General features: G+C 61.6%; 9 protein-coding genes across 9 annotated transcripts; 8 read left to right on the plus strand and 1 right to left on the minus strand.

The window, feature by feature from the left end:
* Positions 1-284: 284 nt before the first annotated feature.
* Positions 285-1,265, plus strand: RHTO_08044 (uncharacterized protein; the record flags this gene model as incomplete). The annotated part of the gene is made up of 6 exons (XM_016421698.1): positions 285-299; positions 445-600; positions 670-682; positions 818-929; positions 995-1,166; positions 1,254-1,265. The coding sequence occupies 6 exons, from the start codon at positions 285-287 to the stop codon at positions 1,263-1,265; spliced, it is 480 nt and encodes a 159-aa protein (XP_016273810.1).
* A 653-nt stretch (positions 1,266-1,918) lies between these two features.
* On the plus strand, positions 1,919-4,089 carry RHTO_08045 (branched-chain-amino-acid aminotransferase; the record flags this gene model as incomplete). Its single annotated transcript, XM_016421699.1, has 11 exons — positions 1,919-2,131; positions 2,384-2,474; positions 2,539-2,714; positions 2,776-2,820; positions 2,876-2,966; positions 3,029-3,104; positions 3,196-3,449; positions 3,536-3,688; positions 3,745-3,806; positions 3,866-3,941; positions 3,998-4,089. 11 exons carry the CDS (start codon positions 1,919-1,921, stop codon positions 4,087-4,089), a joined length of 1,329 nt encoding a protein of 442 aa, XP_016273811.1.
* Positions 4,090-4,478: 389 nt separating this feature from the next.
* RHTO_08046 (uncharacterized protein) lies at positions 4,479-6,606 on the minus strand (the record flags this gene model as incomplete). The annotated part of the gene is made up of 3 exons (XM_016421700.1): positions 4,479-5,991; positions 6,051-6,268; positions 6,331-6,606. The coding sequence occupies 3 exons, from the start codon at positions 6,604-6,606 to the stop codon at positions 4,479-4,481; spliced, it is 2,007 nt and encodes a 668-aa protein (XP_016273812.1).
* Positions 6,607-7,295: 689 nt separating this feature from the next.
* RHTO_08047 (Ras-related protein Rab-8A) lies at positions 7,296-8,687 on the plus strand (the record flags this gene model as incomplete). Its single annotated transcript, XM_016421701.1, has 7 exons — positions 7,296-7,334; positions 7,478-7,499; positions 7,717-7,847; positions 7,939-8,047; positions 8,153-8,247; positions 8,372-8,484; positions 8,549-8,687. 7 exons carry the CDS (start codon positions 7,296-7,298, stop codon positions 8,685-8,687), a joined length of 648 nt encoding a protein of 215 aa, XP_016273813.1.
* A 571-nt stretch (positions 8,688-9,258) lies between these two features.
* Positions 9,259-11,708, plus strand: RHTO_08048 (Glycoside hydrolase, family 5; the record flags this gene model as incomplete). Its single annotated transcript, XM_016421702.1, has 9 exons — positions 9,259-9,290; positions 9,384-9,808; positions 9,867-10,069; positions 10,140-10,534; positions 10,590-10,818; positions 10,889-10,995; positions 11,173-11,248; positions 11,318-11,327; positions 11,392-11,708. The coding sequence occupies 9 exons, from the start codon at positions 9,259-9,261 to the stop codon at positions 11,706-11,708; spliced, it is 1,794 nt and encodes a 597-aa protein (XP_016273814.1).
* Positions 11,709-12,381: 673 nt separating this feature from the next.
* On the plus strand, positions 12,382-14,414 carry RHTO_08049 (uncharacterized protein; the record flags this gene model as incomplete). The annotated part of the gene is made up of 2 exons (XM_016421703.1): positions 12,382-12,600; positions 12,675-14,414. 2 exons carry the CDS (start codon positions 12,382-12,384, stop codon positions 14,412-14,414), a joined length of 1,959 nt encoding a protein of 652 aa, XP_016273815.1.
* A 445-nt stretch (positions 14,415-14,859) lies between these two features.
* On the plus strand, positions 14,860-16,629 carry RHTO_08050 (arsenite transmembrane-transporting ATPase; the record flags this gene model as incomplete). Its single annotated transcript, XM_016421704.1, has 11 exons — positions 14,860-14,935; positions 15,170-15,278; positions 15,340-15,479; positions 15,536-15,626; positions 15,683-15,833; positions 15,891-15,995; positions 16,051-16,078; positions 16,134-16,244; positions 16,301-16,380; positions 16,444-16,508; positions 16,572-16,629. The coding sequence occupies 11 exons, from the start codon at positions 14,860-14,862 to the stop codon at positions 16,627-16,629; spliced, it is 1,014 nt and encodes a 337-aa protein (XP_016273816.1).
* A 204-nt stretch (positions 16,630-16,833) lies between these two features.
* On the plus strand, positions 16,834-18,051 carry RHTO_08051 (uncharacterized protein; the record flags this gene model as incomplete). The annotated part of the gene is made up of 4 exons (XM_016421705.1): positions 16,834-16,966; positions 17,024-17,604; positions 17,660-17,725; positions 17,788-18,051. The coding sequence occupies 4 exons, from the start codon at positions 16,834-16,836 to the stop codon at positions 18,049-18,051; spliced, it is 1,044 nt and encodes a 347-aa protein (XP_016273817.1).
* A 368-nt stretch (positions 18,052-18,419) lies between these two features.
* RHTO_08052 (lysosomal acid lipase/cholesteryl ester hydrolase) lies at positions 18,420-21,379 on the plus strand (the record flags this gene model as incomplete). The annotated part of the gene is made up of 14 exons (XM_016421706.1): positions 18,420-18,487; positions 18,580-18,745; positions 18,848-18,966; positions 19,123-19,544; positions 19,604-19,735; positions 19,796-19,896; positions 19,961-19,996; positions 20,061-20,129; positions 20,186-20,222; positions 20,279-20,446; positions 20,505-20,619; positions 20,681-20,748; positions 20,924-21,121; positions 21,264-21,379. 14 exons carry the CDS (start codon positions 18,420-18,422, stop codon positions 21,377-21,379), a joined length of 1,815 nt encoding a protein of 604 aa, XP_016273818.1.
* Between the last annotated feature and the right edge of the window lie 272 nt (positions 21,380-21,651).

The following is a 21,651-nucleotide window of genomic DNA, read 5'->3' on the forward strand; positions in this document are numbered from 1 at the left end:
TGGAGTGAGGCGAGGGCGACGTCGAGCGTGCGAGCGAGCGGAGTGCGACGGGAACAAAGCGGCAGCGGCGACGGAGTGAGGGAGTGAGGGAGAGCGTTGTTTGTGCTCTGTGAAAGTGCGCCGAGTGTTCGGCAGCTCGAGTGCGCCAGAAGCGGAGTTGGCGTTGCGATGCGGAGGCCGAAGCCAAGTTGGACTCTGGCGAACTTTTGCTCTCCGCCTCGCTTCTCTCTCCGTGCTCGAGCTCACTCACACACTCACTCACACTCACTACAGCCACGAATACAATGGCTGCCGGCGTCGTGCGTCCTCTCTCCCTCCCTCGCTCGCGCATCTCGCCCGAGCCCTCTGCCTCCCTTCCCGAGCGAACGGCGTCATCGAGATCCTCCGCCAGCCAATACACTCCCTTGTGCCACGAGTGACTGACCAGAGTACTCGTGTGGACAGTCTGCACCGTACGGCGGATACCTCTGGCTCGTCTGGGCTCTCAGCGTCGCCTCGCTCGGCCTCTCAGCCGCCCTCCTCTCGAAGCACTCGGGCCCGTACCCCAGCCACGAGTGGCACGGCGTACTCATCCAGAACGTCTTTGCTTGGGCTTGGAACGTGAGTCCCCGGTCGAGTTTGCGCAGGACGTGAGGAATGAGCTGATCCCGAGGTTGTCCGCGCGAACAGGGTCTCTTCCTCAGTGAGTCGCCGCGCTGGCTTCTTCTGCGGATCTAGGGGTCCAAGGGCGTTGCGAAGGAGGCTTCGAACGAAGACCGAGGCAGGAAAACCGCGCCGGAATGTCTGAAACTGACCCCTCTCCCTCCCTCCCTTGCAGCCATCCTCGCTCCCGCCTCGTTCGTCCTCAGCCACACCATCTTCTTCGGCGCCGCGAGCCAGTTCTTGATCACCTTCGTCGGCTTCCTCCAGGCTATCGTCGGTCTCGGATCGTGCGTCTCTTGCCCTCCTTCCTCCCTCTCCCTCCCTCACCTAACACCTCCCCGCCCTCGCGCAGGATCACCGGCCTCACCCGCAAGTACGGCTACCCGGAGCACACGCAGCTCTACCGCGCCTACCTCGGCGTCGGCTGGACAGCGACGTTCCTCCTCATGTTTGCTGCGCTCTGGGCTGGGTTCCACTACGTCTCGGGACAGGCGACCGCGGCGCCGCCCAAGAAGGAAGAGGAGGTGCGTTTTGACGAGCTTGTCCCCGTCGTGGTTTGGTCTCGAGAGGGAGCAGGCGATTGACGAGTTTCTGTTCTTCGTCGCTCGTAGGTCCACTTCTGAGCGAGTCGCTAGAAGATCCCCGACATACTCCCTTACTGCCCCATCTCCCGCTTCCGCCCGCCCGCACATATTCTCCCCTCTCCCCTCTCTCCTCGGCATCCAGAGAGAGAGGATGCCCTCAATCCCCCGCTCGCCCTCAACCTTGCCATCCCTCGCATCTGCCTTCCTTTCATCCCGCGCTTTCCACTGCGACCAGGACGCACAACACTTCGATCGACGTTTCAAGTAGGCTCAGGCTAATTACCCTCCTTTCACCTTTCATCCTCGCGCAACGAGCGCCCTTCCTCTCATTCCCTCGTCTCCTCTGTTTTTCTTTTCCGGTTCTGCGTTTTTCTATCCAGTCCCTGAGCCCGTTGAAACGTCGCGTCTTGACTAGAGTATCTTTGGTCCGCTTCTCGCTCGAGACGGACTGCGGCGAGTCAAGGAGCGCGGTCGGCTTGTTCGCGGCGGGAGTTGCGTCGCTTTCCGCGCTTGCTTTGCGTAGCAGTCGAGCTCCAGTGCAGCTGGCTAGAGAACAAGCCCCTTGAGTAGGAGAGAGAGTCAACGCGAGTGTCGATCGTGTGCGTGCGTGCCGAACTCCGCGAGATCCGGCTTGCCTCGTCCTCGCTCTCTCCTCCTCCTCATCGTGCTCACCCGCTAGACCTTCCGCAGAGATGACGCGCCTCCTCGCCCCTCTCCGCTCCACCCTCCGCCTCCACCGCGCACCCCTCGCTACCCCCCTCATCCACCGAACACTCCACCTCTCCCCCCGTCTCCTCCTCCGTCAATCCACCGCGCCCGCTTCTGCACCCCCCGCCGTCGGCACTGCTGCGCCTGGGAGTGTGGATGGGTTCACGGGAGAGGTGGTTAGGGGCGCGGATATCGATGTGAGTCTGTGTTTGGAGGAGTGGGGAGGGTGGGATTATGGGAGATCAGGGAGTGCGCAGGGAGGAGAGGGAGGACGAGGGTAGAGAGCGTGCGAGGGATTCGGGAGGAGTAGGAGCTTTTTGGCGGATGGAGGAGGAGGAGGAGGAGGAGGAGACGGCTTTCGACGGGTTTAAGCTGCGGGAGGATGGGATGGGACCCGATGCGAAGCGAGTCCTAAGGACGCAGGCTAATTCGGATTCGTGCGCTCGCAGCCCTCACAGCTCGTGATCGAGAAGACCAAGTCGCCCAAGACGATTCCTCCGGCCTCGCAACTCGTCTTTGGCCGTACCTTCACCGACCACAGCGCGTCACTTTCTCTTTCCAAAGCCCCCCACAAGCACTCACTAAAACTGATCGCGGCGCACAGTGCTCTGCATCCCCTGGAACTCTCAAAAAGGCTGGGGAAAGCCCAAGATCCAGCCTTACGGGCCTCTGAATCTCGACCCGTCGTCGACGGTCTTGCATTACGCCCCGACGCTGTTTGAGGGACTCAAGGCGTACAAGGGGAAGGATGGCGTGCCGAGGTTGTTTAGGCCGGACAAGGTGCGTGCGCGAGATGCTCTTGCGAGAGGATGGAAAACTGAGTGAGATTGGGCGCGCGCAGAACATGGAGCGTATGAACCGCTCTGCGGCGCGTCTCGCTTTTCCCGTACGTACGCTCCCTCCTCCCAGGGAGTAAAGGCGCTAATCGCCCCGCCGCGCAGACTTTCACCGGCGAACACCTCACGACGCTCATCAAGAAGCTTGTCGAGATCGATGCCGACTGGGTCCCTACCGAGCCTGGAACGTCGCTCTGTGCGTCCACCATTCGCGTTCGTTGTGAGAAAAGAGCGTACTGATGGCTTGGGCGAGGACAGACATCCGCCCGACGATGATTGGTACTCAGGCGGGACTTGGGGTTGGCGCTTCTACCGACGTTCTCCTCTTTGTCATGTTAGTTGAGACCGCTCCTAGGCCCTGCGCACGTTCGGCCGCGTGGGGGCTGTTCCGAAGCGTACAAGACTGACACCCCCTTCCCTCACAGCTGCTCCCCCGTCGGCCCCTACTACTCGACCGGCTTCAAGCCCGTCAAGCTCTACGCCACGACAAAGGACGTACGCGCATGGCCAGGCGGAACGGGAGGCTACAAGCTCGGTTCGAACTATGCCGCCGGCGTTGTACCGCAGCAACAGGCTGCCGCGTTGGGATATCAGCAGATCCTGTGGCTGTTTGGCCCCGAACACCGCCTGACTGAAGTCGGCACCATGAATCTGTTTGCCTCCTTTTCCTCCTCTTCCGGTACGTTTCGGCGCGTTTCGAGCAGTTTCGCGGGTACCTACTCGCGTACGCGTCGGTTTCTGACCTCTTCTTGCACCCCTGGGTAGGCATTGAGATCGTCACACCCCCTCTCGAGGACATGATTCTCCCCGGCGTCACGCGCGACTCGATCCTCTCTCTCCTTCGCGACCACGCCTCGGGCAAGAAGAAGCTCGAGGGATTGCCGGAGAACCTCACCGTCTCGGAGCGCAACATGACCAGTGCGCGCCATCCTTCTGCTAGCGAGGGAACGGGAACTGACCCGGCTGGGAAACAGTGGGCGATATCGTCAAGGCTGAGAAGGAGGGAACGCTCCTCGAGATGTTTGGTTCCGGCACGGTCAGTCTCCCTCGCTCTACTCTACGTTGATGACAAGCTGACGCAGCTATGCATCGCAGGCCGCCATCGTCTCGCCCATCGACGGCATTGGCTACGAAGACCGCGTCGTCAACGTCCCCGTCGGCTCGGACGGCCGTGCGTCCCCTTCCTCCGGTCTCACGATGCTTGAACACTGACAAGACGTCCTGCAGTCGGCGACATCGCCCGCGTCTTGCTTCGCGAGATCGTCGGCCGCCAAACGGGCGAGATCCCCTCCGAATGGTCCGTCACCGTCGACTCCTAGACGCCTCTCTTCGTCATAGAGTCTCGTAAAAGGGACTTTTACTTGCGCCCTCTCGTCTCGCTCGCCCTGCCGTACCTCTTGTCGTTCTCCCTCTTCTCCCGCCGCCGCGTCCAGCTGTCAATGCGCAGTCTTAGAGTTCTGCTCGTCTTCTCCCCGCTCTCTTCTGGGACTTTCGTACTGCAGCCATCGTCATATCGTCTGCGTTCCGAGAGCGGATGGACGGGAGAGCTGCGCGTGCAAGCCCAGCGAGCGCCGAGAGGCGCCGTTCTCTCACGGAACGAGAGCACATTCACCGTAGAACGAACGTCAATGCAGAAGAAGAATAGCAACAAGGAAGTGAACGACAGTGTACAGCGCGACAGAGGAAAGGTCAACTCGAGTCCCGGTCGTCAACTCGCCGCTCGAGCCGCCGCACCCGCCTTCTTCTGCTCCTCACTCCATAACCGCATCCCCTCTTTGAGCGCCTCCAGCTCTGCCTTCTTGTGCCCAACCTGCTCAACAAGCTTGAGGACCTGATCTGGCCCGCCCAGCGCGCCTTTCTCCCCTTGCTCGAGTTGACACCGCTCGTCGAGCAGCTTGGAATGGAGGACGGCGTATGCGGCGTATGCTTCGAGGAAGGAGAGGCGAGACGAGGCGAATGAGGAGGGCGAAGTGACCGAGACTGGCGGGAGAGACGGAACAGGCGGGAGTTTGCGAGCTTGCGCAGGGAGGGTGGTCACTTGGCGCAAAGGAGAAGCGTTGGCAAGCGGTGTAGAGGTTGACGAAGCGCGAGGCTTGACACCGTCGTGCGAGGTCTTGCGCGCGAGCGGTTTCGCCGACTCTTCATCCGACGAAGAGGACGAGTACCAGCGCTCGGTGACGACCTTTTGCCGCTTCTTCTTCTTCGTCCCGTTGCTGCTGCTCGCCCTAGGCGGCGATGACTCGTCCCGCTGTCGTCGTCGCTCCTTCTCCACCTTCTTCGCCTTGACCGACTCGCTGCCGCTCCCTCGCTCCGACCCTTCCCTCTCGCGGCCATTCTTTGCCCCCTTGGCCGGCCGCGAGACCGACGAAGCGCGACTGCTCGACGTCCCAACGTCGTCGTCGTCAAGCAATCGCCGCTTCTTCTTGTCCCGCCGCTCGACCTCTTCCTCCGACTCTGCCTCGATCTTCGTACCGCCCGACGCGCGCTTCGCAGACGCCGACTTGCTTGGAGCGGCCGAAGACTCGCCCGCGCCAGCGGACGAGCGGTCCTTCGCCCGCTCTTCTCGTCGCTTCTCCTTCTTTAGCGACTCCTTGCCCTTCAGGACTCCGCCTCCTCCAGCTCGTATCGGCGCAGCCGGCTTCTCCTCCACCTTCGTCTCCGGCTCGTCCGTCGCAACTGCCTTGCCCTTGTCCGCTTTCGCGGCAGTTTCGGCGATAGGTAGCGACTCGGGACTGGTCGCGCTCGCGCCCGACGCGATAGTCTTTTGCAGCAAGCTGACTTCGCTAGACGAGCTCGATGCGGTAGAAGACGTTGATGTCTGTCGCTGCGGCGATGGCGGAAGGGGAAGACTTGTCGAGGCGGAAGGAGCGGCGGGTCGAGGAGGCGAAGGTGCGGTACCATTGGCGATGGAAGCGAGGCTGACGGACACGCCGGAGGAGGAAGAGCTACTGCTTCGACTGACGGCGATGCTGCTGGGTACGGTACCCTTGCCGATACGGAATGTGCTGCTTGGAGCGGGACCGGGCGGATGAGGAGGTTTGGGAGGGACAGCGGTAAGGCGAGAGGGTTGGCGGGTGGTCGAAGAGGGAGAAGCTGTGCGAGAGGCGGGGGCAGAGGAAGGGAGGGGCGTGTGAGGGCGGGACGAGGTCGAATGAAGGAGGCGGGAGTGCGAGGCGGAGCGGTTCTTCGAGGTCGATGGCACCGCATCCAAGAGGACGGCTCTGTAGCGCATTATAGTCAGCACTGAGTGGAAGAGCGCCCGAGAGAGACGTCAACGCACCGCCTGCCCTCCTTCTCCTTCTCCGCCTGTTCGCGGTTCTCACGCGCCCTCTGACCCGCCTTCTCCAAGTCTGCGAGTCCATGCTTCACCGAGCCCTTTTGCGCAATGGTCGCAACAGGTTCGAGCTGTCTCGAGGCGGTGGAGAGGCGGACGAGTTCGGTGTCGGGCGCTTCGGGGTGCAAGTTGAGCGCGTGGGAGACGCCTCCGACGACGAGCGACTGCGGGGGAGTCCCGGGTCAGCTCCAGCGTGGCCAGCAGACGGTGAAGCTCAACAACGCACCGGATTCTTGCCCAAGTCGACCTTGAGAGCGCCTTTGAGCGCCGAAGCACCACCTGCATCCGATCCCGCCTTCCTGGCGAGTTCGACGAGTTGGGCGAGGACCTCCTCCGTAAGCTTGAGGTGGATTGCCTTCCTCGTTGTCCCACTCCCATCCGATCCAAATCCCGCAACCCCCTTTGTGCCCTTGCTGCCTGCGGAAGCAGTCCCGACCGAGGTCGAGGCGGAGGCAGAGGCGAGCGGGAGCAGCGTGCGCGGATGCGACAGGTCGAGCGGCATCCTCCCCGGGTCACCCTCGCTCAGTTCCAGCGGGCGTACGGTTCCTTGTAGTCGATGGCGGGCGGGAGTTGGGCGTTGTGCGGGGGGAACGGGCGAGTGAGCGCGCGTGAGGCGTCAAGACGATGCGCCGCTTCGTAGGGGGTGTCAAGCGAATATGATAGCGCGTTAAGAGTGGCTCCTGGGCCAGCAAATGCAGAGTGAGCGGTGTGGTCGGCAGTCGAGAGGACGAGGCGAGAGACGATCCGCCTTTTCCCGCCCGGCTTGAGAAGGTGATTATGAGGCACTCTGAGGAACTCGTCAGAGTCTGGGCTAATCCATCCAGCCGAACGAGCGAGCTGGCGAGGAGGAGAAGCGATAACGCGCGCGAGATATTCGCAACGCTCACTGCACGCCTCGCTGAATTTCCTGAGCAGTCGGACGGTGCAGGAGAAGCAGTGAGAGGATCGTAATAGACCAGCGTCTAGCATTTCGAGCAAAGTCAAGGTGTTGGTCTCCAGCGAGCGAGCGAACGAGTCGCCCTCGTCCACAACCGCTCACACGCCCGCCCTTGCTTGACTGGATCGAGTCACTTGCTCAACGACACTGCTAGAACGCACCACCACACTCGCGCAATCCGCTCCTCCCACCGCCGAACCTAACCTCCTCGCCTCCCCACTCACTCGCACCCGCGCAACACCGCCCAGGACACGATGCCGGCCCCTCAACAAAGCTACGACATGCTGGCAAAGGTGAGCCGCCTTCTTACGAGCCTGGCCGTGCGATGGAGGAGACACGAGCGTCGCTCCACCGTCAACTCTCATCGCATCGGCGGCGGCACCTCTTCCCGTGTCCTGTCCGGCAGCTGGACTGACGAGATGCTTTTCTTCCGCAGATGTTGCTGATTGGTGACTCTGGTGCGTTCGTGCATCCTCTCTCGCTGCGAGAACACACCGCCTCCCGGCTCTCAAGCCACTGCCTTCGGCGTTGCTCCCGCTCCCGTGTCCTGCCCTCGGGACGCGCGCTGATCGTTCCCTCGCTCGCATATCATTCTCCCCACCCTCTCCACTCCTCACGCTACTCCAATCATCCCACCCCTCGCGGTCTCCTCCCGCTCTCGGAACGACGAACCAGGCGTCGGCAAGTCGTGCCTCCTCCTGCGATTCTGCGACGACGCCTGGACGCCCAGTTTCATCACCACCATCGGAATCGACTTCAAGATCCGTACGATCGAGCTCGAGGGGAAGCGGATCAAGCTGCAGATTGTGCGTTCGGCTCGCTCCTCTCTCACCTCTGATACTGTTTTCGCCCCGTTGAGGCTGACGAGTAGATGCTGTGGTGGAATGTGCCGTGCAGTGGGACACGGCGGGTCAGGAACGGTTCCGCACGATCACGACGGCGTACTATCGCGGCGCGATGGGTATCCTCCTCGTCTACGACGTGACCGACGAGCGGAGCTTCAACAGTGAGTCGACGCACCTCGTATATGCTTGCTCGCACCACACTGTGTCGAGCTCGCGAGCTAGGAGATATTGACGAGATCGCTCACTCACGTCTCTTGATCCCGCAGACATCCGGACGTGGCACCAGAACGTTGAGCAGCATGCGTCTGAAGGGGTCAACAAGATTCTGATTGGCAACAAGTGCGACTGGACGGACAAGAAGGTGAGCTTTGCGGCTGTTCTCGTGGGTTTCCCTGGTTTCGCAAGCCGGGGGCAATCCGCTCGACTTCGGGACCTTGAGGAAGTACTCTATGAGCAACAGCACTGAGCGGGATGTTTCTCGACAGGTCATCTCGGAGCAACAAGGGCAAGAACTCGCAGACGAGCTCGGCTTGCGCTTCCTCGAGACGTCGGCAAAGAGCAACATCAACGTCGAGCAGGCCTTCTTTGCGCTGGCGAGGTGTGTCCCTCCACCTTCTCGTCTCCTCAAATGTCGAGAGTTGACGCCGGCTTGGGTTTCGCAGCGACATCAAGGCTCGCCTGCTCGACACGGCAACGGGCGCAGCGGGCGCAGGTGGCGCAGCGGCGGGTTCGGCAGGCTCGAACAGCGTCGGACTCGGGAGCGGTCAGGGCAACGCGGAGAACAAGAGCGGGTGCTGCTGAGCGCCGCGTCTTTCAGCCCGCCTTGTTCCCTTCGCCTCGCCTCGCCTCGCCTCCATATACCTGTCCCGCCGACTCGGTTCTTCTCTCACGACTAGTCCGTCGTCACCATCGCCCTTGCCCTCGTCACGACCCGGCCGACATCCCTTTCTTCCCAGCACTCGTTCTCCGACCGTGATCCGTTTCTCCCGACGCAGTAGCTCTTTCTGTTCCTCCTCGACTGTTTCCTCTCCCTTGCCCTCTTGCAATCCCTAGCGTGTACAGCACTCCTCACAGCGTGGACCTGGTCAGGTGGGACGCGTCGTCCGACGAGAATTTCGTGGCTTTCGCTTGGCGCCGCTGTTCCGGCGGAGTGTTGGTGTCGCTTCCGCCACCATCTTGTCTGGCTGGACTGTGCTGCTCTGCTCTGCCGTGCTTGACAGGTCTCGTACAGACTGCCAGCGAACCCTCCAGCACCCCCAGCCAAGCTTCGCTCCCGAGCATCGTCGCCTCCACACCCTCGAACGCGCGCGTCCGCTTCCCGCGACCCTCGCTCATCGCACCCACACACACCACCCAACCCAGGCAGAGCAGCATGCCGAGTCCGTACGGTGCATCACAGCACGAGTGAGTCTTCCCGAGCCATACACCCGCCAAGCACGCACCTCCTCGGAACCGCCGGTCGCTCACCCAAAGGACCCTCCTTTTCGACGCGCCCAGCTACCCGCCCGACGCTTCCAACGTCTACCTCGCCCATCCAGGCGAGAAGCCACACACTCGCTCGTCATTCGCCATGTCTGCCGCGGGCCACAAGGGCGGACGCGGACGCAGGATCTGGCTCTGGATCCTCGCGGCCCTCGTCGCGATTGTACTCGTCCTCGGTGCCGTGCTGGGCGGCGTGCTGGGCTCGCGAGCAGCGAACGACCACAAGAACAACAGTGTCAAAAGTGCGAAAGACGGCCAAGGAGGCGTCGGCTCGTCCGCCGCGACTCTCGCAGCGACGACGAGCGACGCCGCCTCGACGAGCGCGACACTGACCACCTCGAGCGCGGCTCCGACGTCGACGCCTGCAGGTAACACCTTCAAGGTCGTCGACTTGCCGCCCTGGTCGTGGGGACAGAACAAGTCGATCGGGATGTGCCTCGGTGCGTACAGACTCGCTCGTTCGTTCGCTCGTCCGTCCTTACCGCTTCTACTCGGCAGGCAACTGGCTCATCCTCGAAAAGTGGATGGCGCCCGACTGGTTCAACAACACGGTCAACGCCGTCAAGCCCGGCGCGGGCGCGACGACGATGGACGAGTGGGGATTCTGCCAGGTTCTTGGGCAGGACGGCGCAAAGGCGGCGTTGACGGACCACTTCAACACCTGGGTCACCGAGGACGACATCCAGACCATGTTTGAATACGTGCGTAGGACGAAGGTCTCGGATCTGTGCGAAAAAAATGGCGCGCTGACACGCTCGTTCGCTCCCGCAGGGCATCAACCAGCTCCGCATTCCGTTCGGCTTTTGGGCGTTCATCCCGACCCAAGGCAACGAGCCCTACGTCAACGACCAAGCGCTTTACCAGTCGCAGATCGAGCGCATTCTCGGCTACGCCCACGCTCGCGGAATGTACGCCATCCTCGACTGCCACGGTCTCCCCGGAAGTCAGAACGGCGAGCAGTCTTCCGGACAACTCACGACGACGCCTTCGTGGTTCGGAGGATCGGCTGCCTCGGAGACGCCGAACCAGGTCAGGTCCGACCAGATGGTTGCCGCCATCACCGACTGGGTCGCCAAGTCGCCCTACCGCTCGGTCGTCACCGGTATCGAGGTCATCAACGAGCCTCGCCCGTACACCGACGACCAGATCCAGCAGCTGCAGAACTAGTGCGTCCCTTTCGCCTTTCCCAACATTCTCCGCTGACCTTCCTCGTTTTCGCAGCTACGAGCGCAGCTACGCGACGATCCAGAAGTCCGCCTGGCCCGTCGCCACCTTCCTCCACAACGGCTACACGAACCTCACGTACTGGCAGTCCTTTGCCGCTCAACACGCGACCTCCCCTCCTTCGATGGTCATGGTCGACCACCCTTACCCCGGCAATTTCCCGCCTCAGAACAACAGCGCCGACATCCTCAAGCAGGTCTGCACGGCCGGACAGCGGTACTTGAACGTGCGTGCCGGTTTGACGGACCTTCTCCTCCGCCTGGACCTTGCTGACCTTTCGCGAGGTCCGCACGCAGTACCCTATCCCCGTCTGCATCGACGAATGGAGCTTGTATACGGGAGTGAAGGACCAGGCGTTTGAGAAGCAGTTCTACGAGCAGCAACTCGCGACTTGGACCTGGAGGTGAGTTGGGACTTGGGTCGTCTTGCGCCGTATTCCAGCGCTTTCTGGGCACTTTCATGCGCTTGATACGCCAGCCACGCTCTTCAAAGACACCGCAACAAACGTACGAACCGCTTGGCCGACGACGCTAACCCACCCTTTCCTTCCCTCCCTCCCCCGCTCTTCTCGCCCTCGCAGCGCCGGCGGCCACTACTGGAGCTGGAAGCTTGAGACGAGTCAGCAGGACCTCGCTGCTGGTCTTGACTACAGCCAGGTGCGTCCCGCCTCATGCTCGTAATCCGACAGATGAACTGACTTTCTCGCTTCCTTGCCCGCTTTGCAGTACTCGTTTGGTGCGCTCGCTTCTCCTCGAGCTGGCGATTGCGAGGACGGTACTGACGCTCGCAACACTCGCAGTCACGCTCCTGAAGAACAACTCGGCGACGATCCCCAAAGCGTCCGACTTTGGCCAGAACGGCACGACGACCCAGTCCGCCGCCGAAGCCTACCTCGCCGGTATCGGCTCGGACCTCTCCTCCGCATGCGGCGCCGCACCTTCGAACGTCGCGCCCTTTGCGACTACCTCTGTCCCCGCATGGACCGCTGAGCAGTCTGCGCGGTCGTCTGCGAAGGGCCAGACTCTTACGGCGACTGCGACAGCCTCGAGCGGCTCGGCGTCGGCGACGGCAACGACTCGACAGCGTGTCAAGCGGGCCATGTCCTACAAGGCGTGAGTTGGCGCGCAGACGCAGACGCAGGTCGTCTCCCTTCCCCCTTCTCTGGACCCACTGTCCTCGCTGTCGTTACTCTATCCAGCCTCTCTATCTTTCAGCATATACTCCTTCATACCTCCTTCGCTCCTCTCCTCGAGTCTGTATTCGTGCCGCACTACTTGCTGAATGGACACTTCTTTTCTTCCGCTCCTCGACGACCTCCGCCGGTTGCGGCAGACTGTCTCGGGTAGCGCAAGCGTGCGCTGAAGCGTGGCAAGGGAGATTGCGAGCGGAGTCGAGTCCGTGGCCCCGCTGTCGTTGCCCTGCGAGGAAGGTTTTCTCGCTCTTCCCTTGCGCCCGCTCCTTCATACTCTTCTGTGTTGCTGCTGCCGCTGTGACGAGACTGAACGCTGCTTACACGCGCTGCTCGAGCGCTTCGTCACGACCTTTCCATCCGCCGACCTCGACAGGCTCGTCGTCTCCCAGAGTCGACCAACCCAGTCTCAGCGACCGTCGCGTCCTTGGACCCGCCAGCATCGCCAGACCGCGCCTTGACGACCACCACGACCTACGCCCACGCCCACGAACCCCTAGACAGCCTACATCTCCCGCCAGACGCGCCGACGGCTTCCATACTTCGCCGGAACTCTCACTCTCGACAGACACTGCGACTCGCTCGACGCGTTCAGCGACTATGTCGGAAGTCCATGCGGTTGATCAGGAGCCGGTGGCTATTCACGACCAGCAGGAAGAGCGAGCGGACGAGGGAGCGAACGAACCGGTTCTGTTCGCTGAACCAACGGAGGAGGGGGTCGAGTTTGACTGGCCTGTTGGGGACAGGGACCGTGGACCGACGTTCCGGGAGATGCTCGAGTCGCTCAATGACCCTATCCCGACCTACGACGAGCTCGAGGTGCGTTCACCCTCCCCTCCTTCCCTTCCCTCGCTGAGCCCCTTTGAGGCTAATGCGCTGGTCTGCCCGTGCAGGACTTCGGCTTGTTCGACCACACGCATTGCTCAAGGCTGCTCGCCGATTACCGCCTGAAGAACCCCTCGCCTGCACCCACATCTCCTCTCCCTCAAATCGCCTTCTCGCCAGCATGCGACTCGGCTGTCTCCTCCCGCCAAATCGGCCGCGCCTACACGCCTCGACACCGTCACTCGCTCTCTGTCCTCCCCGTCCCACAACCTCAGAGCGGCCCACCTCTCGCCAGTCCCTCGATCGCACCGCGCCTCAACCCCCCCAAGCTCGTCCGCAAAGCTACAGCCCGCCCTCGTCCCTCTCACCGCGCCAAAAGCGCAAGCGAAGTTCCTCTCGCCGAGAACGTGACTTCCATGCCTCCGCGCCCTTCGTTCGACAGCTCGAGCGAATGGAGGCATTCGGTCTCGCTCTCGAGGAACGAGACGGTCAAGGAGAACCGTGGGGTGCGCAAGCTGAGGAAACAGGCGCCGCCGAGGATCACGGTGCGCACGGACGACGACTACCTCCTCAGGCCGTTCAACGACCCACCTCATCCCGACTTGCTCGACTTTGCGGACGAGGCGAAGGGCCCGTCCAGCCTGCAGCCTGCGACGATTCTGGTGCGACCCAGTACGCCACGCCGCTCGAGTGGACGTTCTTCGGTCGCGTCGTTCGTGACTTCCCCGCTCGCCTACGAGCCCAACGAGGCAGAAGCCATGTCTCCCCCTCCTCGCCCTTCTTCTCCCGTCAGCTCCTTCCCCTCTTCCGCCCGTCGCGCGACGCTCCCACCCGTCGAGACCAAGAAGCGCGGCTCGACCATCTCGTCAGCCGACAGCTCCTACTACGCCGACAACGAGCGCGCGCGCATGTCCCCCCGCGCGCCACGGACAGGACGATGGAGTATGGCTGCGCCTCCCTCGCCGAGCGGATCGACCTCGTCGAACGGGATGTGGAGTAAGGCGATCAAGCTTGGCAGAGGCAAGCGAGGGAGCGAATCGCGCGCTTCGAGCGTGACGAGTCTCGACTCGCCTGTCGGGTGGGAGATGCTGGATTATGGACAGGCTGGAGAGGCGCGGAGCTTTGAGGTACTTGGACGACCACTCTCGAGGCCGCAAGTCGAGCGGGCGCAGTCGGCGGACATCTTCCCATCTGTCGCACGGGTCGTCTCGCCTGCGCTCACCGATTCGAGCCTCAGCTCGTCGCCTCCGACGCCCAACCTCGACAGGATTGTCGAGCAGCCAGAGACGCCCGACAAGCGACGCTCGCTTGTCTCGAAGCGATCCTCTCGCCAACTCGCCAAGGCCATCTCGCACGACTCGCTGCCTCCTTCGAGCGGAACGACCACGCCCGCAATCTTTTCCGCCGCATCGAGCATCACAGCGGGAGAGCGAGACTCGCCTGTCCGGCCACCGCTCTCCCGCTCCCGCCGCTCATCCAACCTCGTCCTCGCATCCACTCACTCCGCCTCCGCTCCGCCCACTCCAGCAATCGACGAATCTCGCCCAATCGTACCCTGCTACTCGGCTAACTCGCTCGCCGAGAGCGAGTCTTGGATGTCGTCCATGTCGTCCCAATCGCGCGACTCGCTCTTCTACTCGGGCGACGAGACGCCTGCTTCGTCATCCGCCGAAGTCGACGAGGATGCCGTCGGTGCGCATACGGACGATTTGAGCGTCCTCGCGCGCGTCGAGAAGGCGCATGTCGTTGTCGACCCGTCCGCGAGCGATGTCCTCGCATCCGCCGTCCTCGCGCCCTCGCTCACCTAGACGTCCTAGACCTCTTCCTTGTCTTCGCATCCTTTCTATCCATCTCCACATTTCGCATTCCGCTTTATCGCATCCGGTTGTCGTCTCGAATTATCCTTCAGGTGGTTCTTTCGCCGTATCGCGCATCCTTGACGCGTCCTTTGGTCGCACTCCTGTGCTCTCCTATCTCTTTGTTGTGACAGTTGCAGTACAATATCGTTCTCCGGCGGAGGAACTATAGAACGAGGAAGAACATGACCTCGTGTAAGCATTCGAAACCGTTTGTATTCGCCGAATAGGAAGCCTGCGAAGTGGGGTGTCCTGCTGTCCTCCTCCTTCCGTACCTCTCAGCTGGTCTTGCTGCTTGCTCATCTCTGCTTTAGACAGCTCTCCTCGCCGCTAGACAACCCAGACCCACCGCCCATCCCGCCTGCCCTCCCCTTTCGACCTCATCTCCCCCTCGCCAATGTCGACCGCGTACATCTGCGCAGAGCCCGAGGGCGACTCGCTTGAGCCTTCGTTGCAGAACATCCTTGATCAGGGTGCGTTTGGGATTGTCGAGCGCGACAAGGGCGGCGCTGACGAGCATGTTCTTTCCACCTCGCCGTCCGTACCTCGTTCTGCTCTCCCTCACACTGGGATGCTCCCGCACTTCCGCCTGCAAACACCCAAACTATCGCTCGAATGATGCCCTCACCAAATCGCGACTATTCTCCGGTTCCTCGGCGTCGCCCTCTCTCACCCCTTTCGCCCTTCCGCTTCCTCCTCACTCGCAGATACGCTCAAGTGGATCTTTGTTGGTGGTAAGGGCGGCGTCGGAAAGACCACAACCAGTTGCAGCTTGGCGGTACAACTGGCGAAAGTTCGCGAGTCGGTACTCCTCATGTACGCTTTCTCGCCGTCCCTGTCTCTTCGTCTCCGCGCCTGACCCGCCTGTTGCATTCAGCTCCACCGACCCAGCACACAACCTCTCCGACGCGTTCTCGCAAAAGTTTGGCAAGGAGGCGAGCAAGGTCAACGGTTTCACGAACTTGTACGCGATGGAGATCGACCCGAGCGCGTCGATGCAGGACATGGTCGAGTCTGGTGGGTCTAGCTCATCACTCCTCTTCTCGGCGATTGTTGACAGTCTCTGGCGGCAGGCGACGACAGCGGCATGAACGGCATGATGCAGGACTTGGCGTTTGCGATTCCAGGTATCGACGAGGCGATGGGCTTTGCGGAGGTCATGAAGTGAGTGCTCTTTCTTCTTCGCCGTCAACGAGGCACTCACTCGCGACGCCCCATAGGCACGTCAAGTCGATGGAGTTCTCGGTCATCGTCTTCGACACCGCGCCGACCGGCCACACCCTCCGCTTCCTGTCCTTCCCTTCGGTCCTCGAGAAGGCTCTTGCGAAGTTGAGCGGGCTGTCAGGGCGCTTTGGGCCAATGCTGAACCAGGTAAGCGCAGCCTGAGAAGCGGGACTTGTGCAGGAACTGACGAACCCGGTTCTGCAGATCGGCTCGATGATGGGTGGTGGGCTGAACACGAGCGAGATGTTTGAAAAGCTCGAGAGCATGCGGACGGTCGTCACGGAGGTCAACGCGCAGTTCAAGAACCCCGTGAGTACAGCAGAAGTCGCCCGAACGAAACGGTGTTGACTCTCGCCTTCTGCAGGACCTCACAACCTTCATTCCCGTCATGAGTGCGTGGGATCCGACACACTGAACGAGTGCTTTTGCTGATGTACTCATGTGCAGTCTCGGAATTCCTGTCGCTCTATGAGACGGAGCGCCTCATCCAGGAGCTCACGCAGTACCAAATCGACGTCCACGCCATCGTCGTCAACCAGCTCCTCTACCCCGAAGAGAGTGCGTATGCGACGCAATTGCGCACTGTGTGCGATACTGACGATCACGCCACGCAGATTCAAGCTGCAAGCACTGCCAGGTCCGATGGAAGCAGCAGCAGAAGTACCTCAAGGAGGCGTACGAGCTCTACGCGGAGGTGCGCCACCTCAATGTCTCTCTCCAACCTCCTCGTGTGTCTGACTTTCGTTCACGCCTGCAGGACTTCCACATCGTGCGGATGCCGCTTCTCAGCCAGGAAGTGCGCGGAACGGAGGCTCTCAAGAAGTGCGAACGCCTGCTTCCTGTCTCTCGTCCGGCATGAGCTGACTCTCTTCCTCTCCTGTACAGGTTCAGCGAGCTGCTCATCCACCCATACAAGCAGGGAGACGAAGTTGTGTTGTCGTAGTTTCGCAAGTCTCCGTGCATACCCTTGCTTCCTCTGCCCGGCGTCGTCGCTACTCGGCGTATCCGTATTGTTTGTGAGGTTGCTGCGGCTGTACCAAGTCGGACAGATACACCTTGTCGTCAACTTGCCTGTATCCCGCACCTCTCCCGCTCACTCTCGCCTGCTCTCGCTTCACACTCGGCTTCACTGGCTGGAACGGCCGCCATGTCTTCCGAAACGCTGTCTCCTGCTGCACAGCGCGCCGCGGCCCGCCAGGCCAAGCTGCTCGCGAAGGGCAAGGAGCGCCTCGACAAGTTGACGGGTGCCGCAAAGAACGAGGGACGCGTCGTTTCGGACTGTGCGCGCGGTCCGTCAAACGAACCAGACGCTTGCTGACACACTCGTGGTCCCACAGCTGTCGGCGGCATCGCTCCTCGACCTGCCAACGTCAACCCTCCTCCCCCATCCACTCTCGCCGATATCAACCAGGACGACGACCCTGCCGAGGTGGATCTCGCGTCGCAGTCACCCTTGGCGCTGTTTGAAGGAGGTGGACCCGCAGGAGCAGGCTTTTCAGGCGCAGGAGCACAGAACCCGTTCGCGCCAGGAGGAGCGGGAGGAGACGACATGTTCTCGCAGATGCTCTCGCAGATGATGGCTGGTGCAGGGGGACCTCAGGCAGGAGCAGGAGGAGCAGGCGCTGGACCGGCGGCGGGAGCAAATCCGTTCATGCAGGGCCCGCCAATGTCGCCTTTCCCTCCTGCGCCGAAGACCTTCCTTGACCGCATCTTCCCCGCCATTCACCTTCTCGCCATGGTCGGTCTGGCGGTGTACGTTGTCGCTGTGTACGAGCCAGCGAAGCGGTTGGCGGAGTACGGCTGGACGGGCGCGCAAGACGGCATCGACTGGGCGTCCTGGGGCGCGCTCATCAGCCGGAAACCTCGCGAGGCGGGCGTCGTGGCGGATGCAATCGGACTGAACGGTCTCGCAGAAGTTGTGCGTCTGCTCTCCCGACCTGGTCATTCCCGTCGCGCTGACTCTGCGTTTCCAGCCTCTCCTGTGGATGTTCGTCAGTGTCGAGCTCGTTCTGCAGACGACGCGGCTCTTCCTCCTACGAGTGCGTTTAGTACACTCTTTGGCTGCTGTCAGCCGCCGCTAAGCCGCCTTTAACATCCGCAGAACCGTCCCGCCCCGCCCGGCATCATCAACTCGCTCCTCCCGATGCTCTCCCAGTTCTCCCCTCAGCTCGCCGTCGCCATTCAGACAGGTGTGCGCTACCTGGACATCTTCTCGACGTTCCTGAACGACCTCGGCGTCCTCATCTTCTGCATCGGCATCGTCACTCTCGTCGGCAGGTGGAAGACGGGCGAGCCGACCGGCATCGTCGACGTGCTCGCCGACAAGACGAGCGAGATGCTGGCGAGGGCATCGGAGGAATTGTAGGACGTCGAGGGTTTCTGCTGTCAACCGGGTTTCGCTACGATGCTGGCCTCGACTTGTTGGTCGCTGAAGCTGCTGCCTGCGGCTTGTGCGGTGGCGGCGACGCTCGAGCGGATGCAGTCGACTTTGGCCTGCTGAACCGTCTACGGTAGGCTTCCAGCAGCAAGCAGCCTTGTCTGCCTCCTTCCTCCCGGCAGGAATATTCTGATCTGGCCTGGCTGGAACGGGTTGCAAGGCACGCGGGGACTCCAAATGGAGCTCATGAAATGATCGAAGGGGTCAAGTCGCCGCGCGCAGGGCGAACTTGCCGGACTCCGACTTGTCGCTCTCCCTCCCTCGTCCCACAGCGCACGCAGTGACTCGCCGCAACGATGGGCGACAACTACAAGGACTACAGTCGCCAGCCGACCCACGTCGACCGGTCCGACCACCCCTCAGCGTGAGTCTCGCGTCGTCGCCGACCTTTTTGCCCCACTCGGATGGCCTGTTTGCCGTCGACCTCGAGCTGACCAGTCGTGCGACTCGTTGCAGCGACCACGAGTATGGCGGGAACACCCGCGGCGAGCCCGGCGAGAAGAACTGGGCGGACATGACGACCAAGGACCTGGAGCGGGCCGCCCAGGACAACCACGACCGGCCACTGGGAACGCTTGTTGGAGACTGGCGGGTTAAGGAGAAGGAGGGACCGGAAGAAGGCGTACGTCTTCCCATTCAGGAGAAATGAGCCAGCCTCGGCGTCCTACCGCGTCCCGTTTGCTCGAACGTCGATTCCTGACTTTCGCTCGTTCTGTCTTTGCAGTACGTCGGCGGCACGTCAGCTTTCGGCGCTCCTCCCGGGCGTGACCTGCGTGACTACGCAGAGAACGAGCGGGGAGACGTCGGCCGAGCGTACGGCCAGCCTGAAGACGATGCTTACTAGTGAGGCTCTTCCTCCTGGTCCCATCATCTCTCCCTTTCGCTTGCGCGGGCGGACCGGTACATGCGCCGAGCCAGTGTCTCGCTCTAGTGCTTGCGCAGACCTCGGTGACGATCCGAGCGAACTACGGCTGACTCTCACCTCCTGCGACTTTGCAGCGGCGGCTCTCGCGGCGGGCGTCAATCGGCCTTCTCGCAGGCGTACACCGCCGAGGACCGATACAGTTACGAGCCGCAGGGTCGCCAGAAGCAGGACTTCTTCTCCAAGAACGACAACCGCGGCTATGACCCGGACGACACGAACTTTGTCAACGATGTCCCGCCGCGTCCCGCCTACCGCACCTTGACGTTCTACGAGCGCTGTTGGTTGACCGGCTTCCAGCTTGGGTCGTTCATCGGCACGACGCTCGCGTTCAACATGATCGTAATCATGTCGCTCGTCGTCTACGTCACGAACAAGCTTAACCCGCTGCACAAGTCGCCGCCTCGCGCCAAGGTCGAGAAGGAGTTCGAGGAGCGCATCACGGGCGAGCGCTACTCGACACGTGCGGCCTACTACGCCAACTACTGGGGCTACGACTGTACGTCCTGCCTTCTCCCCTCTCAGGGTTGAGATGGAACTGATTTTCTGCCACCGCAGGCGAGGACATCGACGTCGAAACCGAGGATGGCTTCATCCTCCGTCTGCACCACCTCACGTCGAAGAAGCACGAGAAGCGCGGCCACCCGGTCATCCTCCAGCACGGTATCCTGTCAACTTCCGTCACTTTTAGTGCGTTTTCCACGCTCTCCGCATCCATCAAGCCCAAAAACTAACAGATCTCGCTTGCAGTGGTCAACGAGGAGCGCTCGCTTGCTTTCTGGCTTCTCGAGCAGGGCTACGACGTTTGGCTCTCGAACATCCGCACCAACTTCAAGATGCCCCACCGCCACGTACGCTTGCTCGACACGAGGTCTAGCACGCGAGGCGCTGGAGCTGACCTTCCCGTTAAAACAGTACTCTCGCGCTGACCCGCGCTACTGGGCTTGGACGGTACGTCGCTGGCTTCAACCATACCTTGACTCATGGACGACTGACTGAATTTGCTTGTTCACAGGTCCGGGATATCGGTATCTACGACCTCCCGGCTATCGTCGACTACGTCGGCAAGGAGACTGGACTCAAGGTGCGCTTGCTAACGCTGGCCGTTATAGTCCGGCCTGACTCACTCTTCTTATTCAGCCCGCCTACATCGGACACTCGCAAGGCTGCGGCACAAGTGAATCGCGTTCAGCTCGACAACCATGTGCCCCTTCTGACGTTTCACCCTCGCAGTGTACCTCGCTCTCTCGCGCGGCATGCGCCCCGACCTGGGCAACAAGATCTCGTGCTTTATCTCACTCGCTCCCGCCGTTTACGCCGGACCTGCCCTCCGCCGCTTCCCCTTCTCGCTCATGCGCAAGTTCGCCGGCTCGAGGAAGGTCTGGAAGCTCGTCTTTGGCGGTGCGTCCTCCCATATTCTCTTTGAATGCGCCAACGATTGACGAGTCTCGCCGAATAGTCCGCGAGTTCATCCCCGCCATCGGTATTCTTCAAGCAGTCTTGCCGGGCTGGCTCTTCGGCCACTTCGCCAACCCGACTTTCGCCTTCATCTTCGGCTTCCACGACCACAACTGGTGCGTTCCTCCCCTCTGACTCTCCCTTTCAACTTGAGCTGACTTTACGCGCTGCGAATAGGGTCAAGCGCCAGATTCCCAAGTTCTTCCGAACCGTCGCTGTGCCGAACAGCAGCGAACTCCTTCTCTGTGAGTTTGCACACCGTCTTTACGAATAGGGAGATGACCGAGACTGACGAGCCTTGCTTGACCGCAGACTGTAAGCTTTCGTTTGGACGACTGCTCTTGCTCGCATTGGCCGTGCTCCCGCCAATTCGCCGGCTAAATTGCATGAAGCGCTGATCCCGCTCGATCTGTCCCGCAGACATGAACGTCTTTGCCGGCAAGAACTGCGTCTTCGACACGCGCACGACCGAGCCGTGGTTCCCCGCCTCGATGCCGCCTCTCGCCATCTTCTACGGCACGCTCGACACGCTCGTCCTCGGCAAGCCCCTCGTCGAGCGGATCAGGAGTCACGAGCCAAACGTCAGGCTCGTCAAGGCTGTCGCGCTTGAGAACTACGGTGCGTCCTGCTCTGTTCGACGGACCTTCGAGTACCCAGCTTGAACGCTCTCGTCGAGGGAATGAGCTTGGCTGGCGAGGACACACGAGCGCTAGATCGCAAAGAGCTGAAGACTGACTCTTCTTGACCTGAACCTTCGCAGAGCACCAAGACCCGATCTGGGCGCACACCGCCATCAGGGAGGTGTACCCGGGCATCAAGGAGGTCATCGAGGAGACGCGCTACGGCTACAAGCGCGGCAAGCACGACCGAGTTTGAGGAGAACATCATGGTGCGTCTCCTTCTTCCTCCTCACTCATTCCGTCCTCTCCCTCGAGAGACGTGGCTGACACTCTCTCTGGCTCTTGGTGGCGCTTGTGCGTCCCGCAGGACACCACCCTTTCGTCGTTTCGTCTTTCCAGCCTCGAAAGAGGCTGCCCCCTACCGGCGCTGCTATACGGCTTTCCTTGGCCCCTGTATCATATCTATTGCTCCGTCTCTGTATTCGCACGCACAACTGGACCCGAACGTGTTCGCTGCTCGATTACTTG

Source organism: Rhodotorula toruloides (genome assembly GCF_000320785.1).
Source record: "Rhodotorula toruloides NP11 unplaced genomic scaffold Scaffold9, whole genome shotgun sequence".
NCBI lineage: Eukaryota > Fungi > Basidiomycota > Microbotryomycetes > Sporidiobolales > Sporidiobolaceae > Rhodotorula > Rhodotorula toruloides.